The following is a 12051-nucleotide window of genomic DNA, read 5'->3' as shown; positions in this document are numbered from 1 at the left end:
GTGTGCCCACTCGATATGGCCGCCGCTTGAGTGGGGCAACTCAGAATAATAACGTGCTGGATTAGTGTGATCCTAGTTCATTTTATTACTTCATTGCTGTGCTGTATGTGTATAGGCCAATGCCTTGGCTGGCGCTCATGCAGAAAGTTTCTTGGGCAAACTTACCGGCCCAAGTGGCTCCATCGGCTAGTGAGGGGGGGAGGAGTCCGATGATGTCACGGATATCAACGTCACTGGACTCCTCCCCCCTTCCCTTCGTTAGCCGACGGAGCCACTTGGGGAAGGGGGAGGAGTCCGGTGACGTCACCGGATCGCCGACGGGACTCCCGGAAGCCGGCAGAGAGGTGAGTGTTTTCATTAGCGATCAAAATAATTGTAATTGATCAAAAAGTTTAACGATTAATCGAGAAATGAATCTTTAATTTCCACAGCCCTACATAATAACCTTCAAAATTTGCTTATCTTAATGTGATCACTGAGCACTGCCACTAACCCAGCACCAACCAATATAAGCAAGAACAGATGATTTACTTTTCTGTTTAAATGGAAAGATGAGTGAGTTAGTATTGGCAGCAAGAAAACCCTTCAACCACCCTTTCTTTTGGGCCTTTTGTTCCATATAGTGTACACCCTGCTATCATTAGAAGTCATGTTTTAATCTATTAGATCATTTTGATTAGCTTATCGTTTGGACCACACACAGTAGCTCTAGCTCATGAGTGGGAGTTGGATTGCACATATAGAAAACATTATTTGATGATAAGAATGCAAAAATGTTTTCCTAACTTGAACATATTTTGTATTTCTCTGCATGTTTTCAGGAAAATGAAAGGCTGTATCAACAAGTCAAGGAACTCCAACTTAAAAACAAGGAAAATGAGGGCCATATGTTTAAGGAAAATCAGGCACTCAAGGCAAATCTAATTTCCTTAAGGTATAAGTTTCTTGTTATTCCAATAAAAGTTAATAATTGAAAACTAGTAAAACACGGGAGGACATAGTTACCTGCAGCTGATTGCTTTTGAAGTCATGAACTTTTTTGCAGGACCCACGATGATTTTCCAAACAGTGGGAGTAGTTCCTAATATTTCCTGGGGATAGCTGCAACAAGCTATCCCTGTTGGTGCCATCAGCCACAGCAAGGCACACTGGCCTGAGAAAGGAGAGGTCTGAAACACAACCACATTTTCACTGCGGAAGAGTCATGGAGGTAATACTGATAAGCTCCACAATATAGAACAGGGGCTGACTGGCAACTTTTAGCCCAGGTTCAAGTACAACCCAGAGGCCCATGGTGCAGCAACTTGGCCTCCCTCCTGCTCTCCCTCTTCCTCCGCCTTCTCCCCGCCCCTGTCTGCCACTTTTGCCATCCATGTAACAGTAGTGTGAATGTATTTATCGGTTTAGGAAATGTAAAGCACACGGATAGTGGAGGGATGCCTCGTCAGGGCTGTGCGTGTGCATGGCTGCTGCGACCCTGGTACTTCTGCCACTAACTCAGAAATACATTGTACAGCATTGCAGAATGGCATTGGCTATAGAGAACTACAATTCCAAGCAATACATTACACAACAATGCAGAATACCATCAGCCATAGCGGACTATAAATCCAAGCAATAATGACTACCAACAGCTATAGAGAACTACAATTCCCAGCAATACCATTATACAGCAATGCAGAACAGCATCAGCTATAGAGGACTAATAAATCCCAGCAAAAGTACATTATAGCTGGTGGTATTCTGCATTGTGCTATATAATGTATTATTGCTGGGATTTGTAGTCCCCTATACAGTGCAATGCAGAATACCACCAGCTATATAGGAATACACCAAATCCCAACAATACATTATACATACAGCAGTCCCGGGATTGCTGGGATTTGTAGTCCAATTTAGCTGATGGTATAATATACAGCACAATGTACCATCAGCTATAGAGGAATACAAATCCCACTATCCCAGCAATACATTATAGAGCACCATGTGGGGAGTGCAGGCTTACCTGAGCAGTCTTCCAGCAACTTGCTTCTGAGATCAGGCCTGTCTGTCGGCGGCTGTCATCCCCTCACACCTGCTCCTCCTTACTTCTTCTTCTCCCCGCGCCGATTGTGGATGTTGCCGCGTGAGGCGGGGGAGGAGGTGTGGTGTCTGGAGTGTGCATGCGGGCGGGTCTGGCAGCGGCAAGCGTGAGGCGGGGAGGAGGTGCGGCGTGTGGAGCGTGGGCAGGTCAGGCAGTGGCAAGCGTGAGGCGGGGAGGAGGTGCGGCACGCGGCGTGTGTGAAGCCGTGAACAGGGACAACTAATCGAAAGCTGATTAATCGATGATTGAAAATGTTGACAACTTTTTCAATCATCAATTATAATCGACTTAGTCGATTAGTTGTTGCAGCCCTACATTCATCCCTGATTTCTGGGGACAGTATCCGGATTGAGGAGACCATCCCCTGACAAATTATGTCCCTAGGAACATAAAATAAACCAATAATTTTTTTTTAATACTCACCTGATCCCTGGATCCACCGACAAGCGCAGCCTCCCGTCTCCCACGATGTTAGAAGCTGCATACAGCTTGTGCTGGTTACTACTTAAACCGGCGCGCTGTGTGCAGCTTCTGAGAAGATGCGCTATTAGCACAGCGAGTAAGCCGGCTGCGCATTTTGCCGGCTGCGCATCCTGCTACGCTAATAGCGCATCTTCTCAGAAGCTGCACATAGTGCGCCGGTTTAAGTAGTAACCAGCACATGCTGTATGCAGCTTCTAACTGTTTGGGAGACGGGAGACCGCACTTTTGGTGGATGCAAGAATCAGGTGAATATAAAAAAAAATTTAAAAAAGGTTTATTTTATGTTCCCGGGGATAACATTTTAAAAATTGTGTCACCTTACCTTGGCCTGGTGGTCAGTGGGGGCTCCATGGACCCTGGTTGTGGGGGGGCCTGCTGTGGCCGCAGCTGCAGTGGCTCCCTCTGCCGAATCTCCGCCACCTGCACCCGGCCGGCTTGCATCCGATGCGGCTCTGCGATCGGCGGCCGCTCGGTCCTCAAGGGGGTCCTCGGAAGGCCCCAGCGGGCTGCCCTCTACAGCGCCTGCTTAGAGGACTGCGTCTGCCTGATCCTCTCATTAACATACAACACAGAACCCTAGCCCTAATTGCCTGCTGATATCGTTTTGAACAGCAGGCAATTGTTGTTCAGATGCAAGCGATCTGGTGCCTATATAGCTCCTGGATCGCTTGTACGGTGCGGTGGAACACGTTCACCACCGCCTACCCCGGGCTCCCCTATCCTGCCTGTGCGGACCTGGCACCGACACAGCTGGTCTCCCCTGACAGATCAGAGGAAGATCAGCAAGCTTGTAGCCGCTGGCCTCTCCTATCACTGGACCTGGAAGTGATGTGTATTACATCACTTCCAGTGTCACGGTGTACATTCTCTGGCTCTTAGAGCCAGGAGAAGAAGCTGGCGAAGCAGATGTCTGCTTCATCAGCTTCTTTGTGGTCCCTAAGTGACATCAGGGGTCTGAAAGACCTCTTTCTCCATAGAAAGGAAAATATATAATTGTTTGGGTATCTGAAGCTGTTTTCTATGTTATCATGTGTGTGCACATATAAAGCATTTGCTTCGGACAGCAGGTGGATAAGACGGACAGTGTGTAAATCTAGTTTACAAATGATAATGAGATCTGCCAGCTCAGTTAATGAGTGTGTTTTTATAAGGGTAAACATTATCTCCCCATCCCCTCCTATTTTTAAGTTATGCAATGTGAATGAGAACATGTAACAAATATGAAGTAGGTGTTATCCCAATCAGACTGCAAAAGTGAAAATACACTTTAATGCAGGAAATATTTGACCAGACAAGATTACTGTTGCAAAACTAGCAATCAGGCAGATTGTACTCCAAACAAAATGCTGGATGTAGCAATTGAGGGTTATAAGCAGATAAAAGCAGGGCTCTGCCCCACTAAAGGTTGTGATGCTGTCTGCATTAGTTCAAGCCCACATAACTAACCACAGTATGTAAGTTATACAGAACTGGTGCTTGCATCCAAAATAGACCCATTTTGATGAGGGTGAGACCATACATTTCCAATATATACACAGGAATGCTGGTAGAAATACACAGGACAACTTGGAAGAATGTTCAGTGTCGACTCTAATTTCGTTACTGTAAAAGTCTTATAAGTAACTGTATACTTTATCCTGTATATTTGTTTTTCTCGTTATATACAGCAGCATCTTACAGTGTATAGGATTCACAACAAACAGAACAAAGGTGCAGAGAAAGCACAGGTGTCCACACATGAACCTGTAAAATACAGTATCCTGAATTGTGTCTTGGCGTGTTGCTGCTCTTTGCATCTTGTGTTTCGCAGATACATTTACTGTGTATAAAGTGAATGGCAAAATTACCGTTAAAACATCTACATTTATATTATAGCCAGTTATGTCATTTGTTTTGCAGTTTGGTTTTAAAAACAATGTTTGTCTTTTTTCTATTCCAGAGAAAAATTAAATGGCAATGCAAAAAGTAATCAATATGCACCCTCTGGAAATGAATCCAATAACCAGGGATTTACAGAGCTGATTGCTGAGCTGCGCACCCTTCGGGTAAATAGAACCATGACAACAATTTGTACTCCATTTCATTTTTCTCTATCAAACTAATAATAGACAAAAAATACCATGATATAAGAGATGCAACCTAGAATGTCAACTGCTACTTGCCATTAATTTTCATTCCCAAGCTCTTGTTATCTGTAATATGTGAAACACTGTTTACTGTCCTCTTGCCGTCAGTTCATTTGTAACCTACCATAATTTGTTTTGAAAGGGAGCAGATTGCAACTTTCTGCACTCACATTTGCTTGTTCCTATTTTCCTAATGCCGTACGCTGTCATAAAAATATATTAAGTGGTTCTTGGAAGCTAATGTGCTTAGAATAAAGTAGTAATGTCATGAAGTATGATTTTCTGTTAAACCTTTTAAGCTGCATTTCATGTAAGAAATAAATGGGATTTTCCCCATAGTTAAGGAGAACTATGGGGAAAAGACTTAACCCCATAGTTCTCCTTTAAGGAGATTTTTGCTATTTTCCTGGGATACCAGGACAATAAATGGAAAGAGGGGCTGTCTCTAGGATACAAAGTCACAGATGACAGTAAATACATTGGTCAAACCCTTCCTAACTATGCTACAATTTTTTTTTTTATTTGTCTGTGTCTTCCTGTCCTGACATGAAGTGAAGGAGAATCTTCACAAAAGGGACATTGACAGCAATAAAAAAAAACTGATAGGTTTTGTCTGGAGTTGGGCTATGAAAGCATATCACTTTATTATCACTGAAAATGCAAATAAAAGGATTGTTAAATACATTGGTCCATAATAATTTTTTATTTTTTTATTTTGTTTTATTCTCTTACAAAGAAAAGAGAGACCAGCTTGCTTGATGATATAGCCAGGTGTAAACAGGAGAAACAGGCTGTGGAAGTAGATCTGGTGCAGTTGAAGAAAGAACGTGATTTTCTGAAAACCCAGGTCTCCAGCACCTCAGGTACAGCATCCACTTTATCCTATTTCCGTTAAGTGTAGTGTGCCTTATTTTCCAGTCTAAGGCCTGGTTCACACCTGAACGTTTTGTAGCGCGTTCAACGCTCGACGAACGCTCTACAAAATGCTCAAACATCTAAATCCCATTGTATTCAATGGGTCTGGTTCACACCTTGCCGTATTTCCGCCCGTCCGAACGCGATACAAAACGGCCTACGCCCAAAGAAGTACATGTACTTCTTTGGGGCGTTTTGGTCTCGCGTTTCCATTGGGATACAGCCAAGTAGCCCTTGGAAACGGGCGTTTGTCGCACGTTTTTTTTTTACCGCGAATCGCGGTAAAAACGCGCGTCGCGAGACGCGCAACAAATGCGCACATTCAATACGCCTAGGTGTGAGCCCAGCCTAAGAGCAAACCGATTTTAAAAGTTTTATTCTCTGGATATCTTTTACAGTTCTCCTTTGAATCAACAGCTTGGAATTAGCTTTTTCTTCCTTTTGATACTTTAATAAATAAGAACCACCAAGTCTAAGTGTGTGTGTGTGTGTGTGTGTATATATAGATAAATGAACGCAATAAAGTTATGCAAAATTCCTGGCATCACTCTGTTAATGTTGAAGTAAAATGCAGATTGGTGGCATGGAAATGTATGGTGTGACAGATTTACAGCATGTCTCTAGTAAATACCCTTCTCTTAGCTTTGGTCCAGGGCACATGCTGTTTTGTGTTGTGCATAGACTAGTCATTTGGCTTTGGAGCAAATGCTTGGTAGACCACAACTCCAGAAAACCACTTTTGATCAAAATTCACTGGACTGTAGATGGGTGAATTTGGGTCCCCGTAGTTTCCACTAATCCTGGGCTGATGTGCTGAGCATCTTTCTGTTTTGAAGGATAATAAACTTTATGTATGTCTTGCCTCTGCACTCAGTTTTATTTGCTAACCACGGTTTGCTTGTTTGAGGTAGTGCAGAGGAGCTTGAATCTGGAAACACCTGTCTGCTGCAAAATGTCTGCTTGAGAAAGACCTTGTTGATGCAGGATGACCACCTTGTATCTTTTCGTTATGCTTCCTTTTGCCATGGCGTGAAATTTTAAGGTTAAATTGCCATTCATATTAGCCAACTATTCCTGTGATACACACACATCTCTGCTAGTTAAGGTAATCACTCTGCTACTTCCTGGTTTACCATTAATGTTTCCTAAGTTTGCTGAACTGTTTTGTGCTTAGGTTGCACTGGCCAGAGCTGCGAGGACACTCATAAAACCCCTTCCTTTTTTTTTTTAGTGTCCATGGGTGATGGATGTCTCCTCTCTACTGAGGGAGACACGTGTAGTTTTTAGTTATCTTTTTTTTTTTTCCTGTGATTCTTTAATCAAGTGTCTTCTTATGGCTGCGTATAGCCACAGCTGCAACCTCACAGCTTGCGGCTCGGTGCAAACGGCAATAACTTCAGGAATCGTACCTGGACCCCACAGGACTGTCTGACACTACTATTGGTTGAGTCTATAACCCTGTCTCCCCTCTAGGTACCCCTGGTCTCCTTGGTCGCTGGCCCTTTAAAAAAAAAAAAAATCAGCCACTGACTGTCTTCTTGATACACCAGGATGCCCTGATAATGCATGAAAGCTAGTACGGAGGCCATCTTGGTGCTTCCCCCTACAGCATCAGGGGAATCGGGAGCAGTGGTGGCCATCTTTGAAGAGAGCATGCCTACCTTGTATCCACAGCATCCACAGCAGTTTTAGCATCTGCATTATCAGGGACAACAGAGACCAGAGAAGGGGGATCCTGTCTAACGATTTGGTGCCAGAAGGAATAGCCAGCAATACTACTGGTAATGACCATGAGGGGTTACCTATGGTTTCCCCCAGAAACTCTGCTATAGCTGGTATGTGTGTTCACCCACCGTTTAGCTTGCTGCCCTCTGCTAATGAGTCTTATTACCCCACAGGGCTATCCTACCTACTTCTTCTTGCCCTAGTAAGGGAGAATTTGCAATAAATGCTTTTTGTTGGGGAAGACACCTGCTATGTTTGAGGGATGAGGACACAAGTGTAGTCCTCCTCCTTCCTAATTGGTTTCAGACATGGTCATGGCTACCACCTTATTGCCGGAAGATGAGGAGGAGGGTGTGGAAATAGAGGTGCGTACCTTTTTCAGTAGTTTCCCCTCAGGCAGATTTGACTACTGTGCCCCTGCCCCAATGACTATTTGACCCCATTTTGGTACTTGTTGATAAGGTGAGAGAATGCCTAACCATTGCTTCACCTGCACAGGATTAACCCAGGGTCACTAGTATGGGTTCCTTTAAGAAATAAGTCAGCTAAGACATTTCATATAAAATGAAAACATCCCCTTATATGCTAGAATATTAGGAATGCATCCAGATTTATTGTTTTTTAAACAATGAACTGAGATGGCTAGAATGAGTTCCTGATGAAGCCTATTCCACATTTTCAAAGCTCTTAATGTGAAAAAGCCTTTCCATATACAAAGGTTATTTTTGTCCCTGGCCAACCATTAGGAGGTTTATTGCCAATGGAGCTTGCTGGAAAAAGGATATAAATATTTAGGGGGCTTGGCTTGGAGAGCTGGGTCTTTCCCCCCCAGGCTTGCTGCCTTGAAAAGGTGCTCTGTGAAAAGTCTCTAGCAACCACCTCCCAAAGGAGCAGACCTGGAGGCAAAAATGAGGCCAAAGCCTAGGTTTTGTAAATCACAAGGAAAGTTTGCCACAAAGCATATGTTGCGGTCCTCATCTTCCTTGGGGAGGTAAAAGAATGACCCATTTTATTGATGCCTAGCATGGGCTGTGAAATTTTCTTCTCATGTTACCCAAAGCAAACCTTCACAAATACTGAGATTTTTATCTTGGCAATATGGGGACTGTGTGTGCTGTTGTGGTATCTACATCTGAGAGAACCACTTGTTCACTTGTTATGTGTCTCTAAGCTATCTTATTGGCTAATGGTAGGAAGTGATGTGATGTGAAATTTGTGCACCTTTAAAGAGTACCTTTTCATCACTTGTTTGCCTGATGAAGGGGATCCTGTGAGACCCCGAAACGTTGTATCTTGTGTTTTGCATTTGCAACAAGTACGTGAATAAATAGACATACTGGATTTGCTTTGGAGTGCCGGTGTCCATCTTTTACTTAAGAGTACCTGTCACTGTTTGGGTGTTTGGGTCTACTGACATCTGTTCTTTATTTTGTGTGAGGTGTAATCAACCTCATTGTGCCTTTATATCTTTACTGTTAGTTTTCCCTTTAACCCTTTCGCTGCCAAGCCCTCGAACATTTTTCAAATCAGCTGGCCAAGCCATTTTACTCTCCAGCCTTAATCACGGTACTGGACTCTAGAGAATGAGAGCATTTTTAGTTTTTTCAGACTTCGGGAGCAAAGTCTACTTCACAGAGGGTGTGTGTAGGTAACCTGCCCCAAGCAGTGGTGTCCCTAGTCTAAATTTAGCATTTCTGCTAGGCTGTAGTCAGCCTGATCTCTAACTGATAGTTCTGCTTTCTTTAGGTTTTCCCTAAGCTTATTTACTTCTGCCTGCTGCCCCTGGCAGTAGTTAGAGGGAATACAATAATACTAAGTTATACATCTTTATGCCTCCCTGGCCAACCACGAGGAGATTTTTTTACATGTTGGGGAAGGATATAAATGTTTGGGGTGACCTTGGAGATCTGGCTTTTTTCTCCCAGGATTTCTGCCTGTGAAGGATGTTCTGAGGAAAGGCTCTTGCCCCCAGGCTTGCTGCTTGGGGGAGGTTGTTGCTGAAGAGGGACCCCAAGCCTGTGGCCTGGAACCTTCCTGCAAATGTTTCTGATTTTTTTTTGTTTTGTTGGGCCCCACCTGGTATTTTATAGTTTTACCTTCAGCATCAAATAAGAAGGGGCAGGCAAGTAGCTACTTAGATTGAAGCACTAGGGATGAATACTTCACTGCTGAAGAGTGTCCAGAAGAGCTGGGGACATTGCAGGAAGTTCTGGTGGTTCATCCAGAGAGTATGCATGCTGCCTAAAAGCTGCTATATAGGCTTGAGTGCTGTATCTATGGGTATTGAGTATCTAGGGGTCTTCATCCACCTTCAGGGGGTAAGGGGGTGCCACACATGGATGTGTGGTACCTTCTGTGGTTACAGTTCAGGTGGTTCAGTGAGAAAACAACTTAAGTACAAGAAAATATGGATTCATTATGTCTTCATTTATGCTGTTATTAACAGAGAGCAGAGACCCACATGTGTCCTTTGTTTGGAAGTGTTGGTGAAAGCACTAGACCTACCTTGTCAAGGTGATTTACTGTTTTGATGCAGATTTTCTTGTCCTGGAACATAATCCAGTTCTTTTACAGCATTCCATAGATAAACGACAGTAAATGCTTTGTTATCTTAAAGTGTATGTCAAGGCAAAATACAAATTAAAAAAAACATGCTACAAGTACAGAACAATAAATGTCTGTGCTCACCACAGATTAATGTACCTGGAAACAGGTATATGAATTTGGCACAATTACTGCTGTGAACAGTCAACTCACAAGATTTCTGGCAGGATCCACAGTTTGTTTTGTTTTTTCTACAGGTTTTTCTTTCTTTCTTTTTTGCAGTTATCAAACAATAGTACATTTAACAGACTAAAAAGCAGTAAAATAAGAGTTTATTACTAGGGTTCACATGCATTTTGATTTGTATTTAGATCTGCAACTGTAAGCTTACCAGTAGTGGACCGTCATAGAACAAACCTGCTTTCAGGATTTACTTTGTTGTTTCAAGCAGTCCAAATATCTTGCCTTTTTTTCTAGATGAAAAATCTTATGCAATAAAGATGATGGAGGAAAGTTATAAGCAGGAAATCAGCCGACTGAATAAAAGACTCCAGTGGTTTGCAGAGAACCAAGAAATGTTGGATAAAGATGCTGCAAGGCTTAGAGATGCTTATGAACAAATAGAAAAGCTAAAGTCTCAGGTATGTCATATGACTTCAGATCTACTGTATTTGCACCCAAAATGTTAGTAAATGTGAAAGTGACAATCTTAATTGTGTTTCTCCTTCCAAGGTTGAAAAGCTAACGCAGAATGCTGGAAATCAGTCTGTGCAGCAGCAGCAACGACTAAAGGACAGATCTGCTGATGCAAAACGCATTCAAGATCTTGAGCGACAGGTGAGACTAGAATAGTCCTTTTTTTTTTTTATGCAGCTTTACTGTTTCTGAATTATTATTTTTTTTGGCCCCCACCTGGTGTTTATACTTTTACCTTCAGAATCAAATCAGCGATCTTTACTGTGCGGCCCTGCTCCAAGACGCAAAGCCTTTCTCCTGAAAATGGCTGCCTCTTATTGTGCATGCACACCGCTGCCTCATTCACTGCTGTGTGAAAGCCATACTCTGACCTTTTGAAGCATATTAGCATTCTGTATATTCTACAAACAATTGATTAAAGTTTTTATACCTGAAGCTTCTTCTATTATCTCCTTTGGCACTTCTCAGAAATACAATTATCAACTGTATTCTGCCTACTCTTGCCTAACCAAGATCAATGAATATTTGAAAGCGATACAGCAAAAGCACATTGTTTTGTACCTTTTTTCTTTAGTGGTCACGTGATCGAATAGCCTCCTTTGCCAAGCGTTTGATGCCTGTGCATTGCGTTCCTGCTATGCGTGAGGCCATCCTGCCCACCCATTGTTGGAAGTGTTCCCTGTTTGTGTGGAATCACGATCCAGCAGCTGCGTGTTAATAGTGAGGCACCTGCTGGGAGCCGCTCTCAATCAACTCAGAAGTACTGGGAGGGGGGCATGGCAGCCAAACTCGCCAGAGGGAATACAGACAAGTCATGCGTCACCACGGTGCCCTGTATCTCCTTGTAGAAAGAAAGAGGCGCAAACTGATCACGCCAGCATGGATCTTATTTCCTTGCTTGGCGTAGTCAGAAATAACGGTCTCAGTAAAGAACAGTCTGCATTACCCACAACAGCATAACTAAACAGTCACATACTTGTGGTACAAATTGTTTTGGTAACATACACTTTAAAGCAGTCACTTGTATTATTTTCCACAGCTTAGTCATCTAACTCCCACCATGTATATTGATTTTTATTCTTTGCTTCTGTGTGCAGTAAAAACTAGACTTTGACAGCTCACTTCCCTTCATTTCTGACCATACTCTGCAAAGAGATGGACTCTTGATTTGACAGCTCTCATCTTACTGTCTCTGTACTTTCCAGACACAAAACAAGGCTCCCCTTCCAGTTCTAGTGCCTGCGCTGATTCTGTGAGAGTGTGCCCCCTCCTTCTGCATTCTTGGGACCTCACCTGTGTCTGGAAAGTGCAGGGACAGTAAGATAGAAGCTGTCAATCAAGAGACTCTCTCCTTTGCAGTTCGTGGTTGGGAATGAAGAGTAGTGTCAAAGTCTGTATCTTAGTTTCTCCTGCACACAGAAGCATGGGAAAAGCGACATACACTGTGGGAGTTAAGTGACTGAGCTATAAAAAAAAATA

The 12051-nt window shown here is 43.1% G+C and overlaps 1 protein-coding gene across 1 annotated transcript in view; it reads left to right on the top strand.

Annotated features, from left to right (window-relative positions):
* CEP162 (centrosomal protein 162) overlaps positions 1 to 12051 on the top strand; it is a 96982-nt gene that overhangs the window by 60496 nt on the left and 24435 nt on the right. The window contains exons 16-20 of the mRNA XM_018556627.1: positions 822 to 934; positions 4506 to 4611; positions 5429 to 5555; positions 10354 to 10517; positions 10609 to 10713. Coding sequence (XP_018412129.1) covers positions 822 to 934; positions 4506 to 4611; positions 5429 to 5555; positions 10354 to 10517; positions 10609 to 10713 — 615 coding nt within the window. The remainder of the gene's footprint in view (positions 1 to 821; positions 935 to 4505; positions 4612 to 5428; positions 5556 to 10353; positions 10518 to 10608; positions 10714 to 12051) is intronic.

The sequence above is a fragment of the Nanorana parkeri genome, unplaced genomic scaffold, assembly GCF_000935625.1.
Source record: "Nanorana parkeri isolate BGI_ZX_2015 unplaced genomic scaffold, ASM93562v1 scaffold244, whole genome shotgun sequence".
In the NCBI taxonomy this organism is placed as follows: domain Eukaryota; kingdom Metazoa; phylum Chordata; class Amphibia; order Anura; family Dicroglossidae; genus Nanorana; species Nanorana parkeri.
This window is presented reverse-complemented; position numbering and strand designations above follow the sequence as displayed.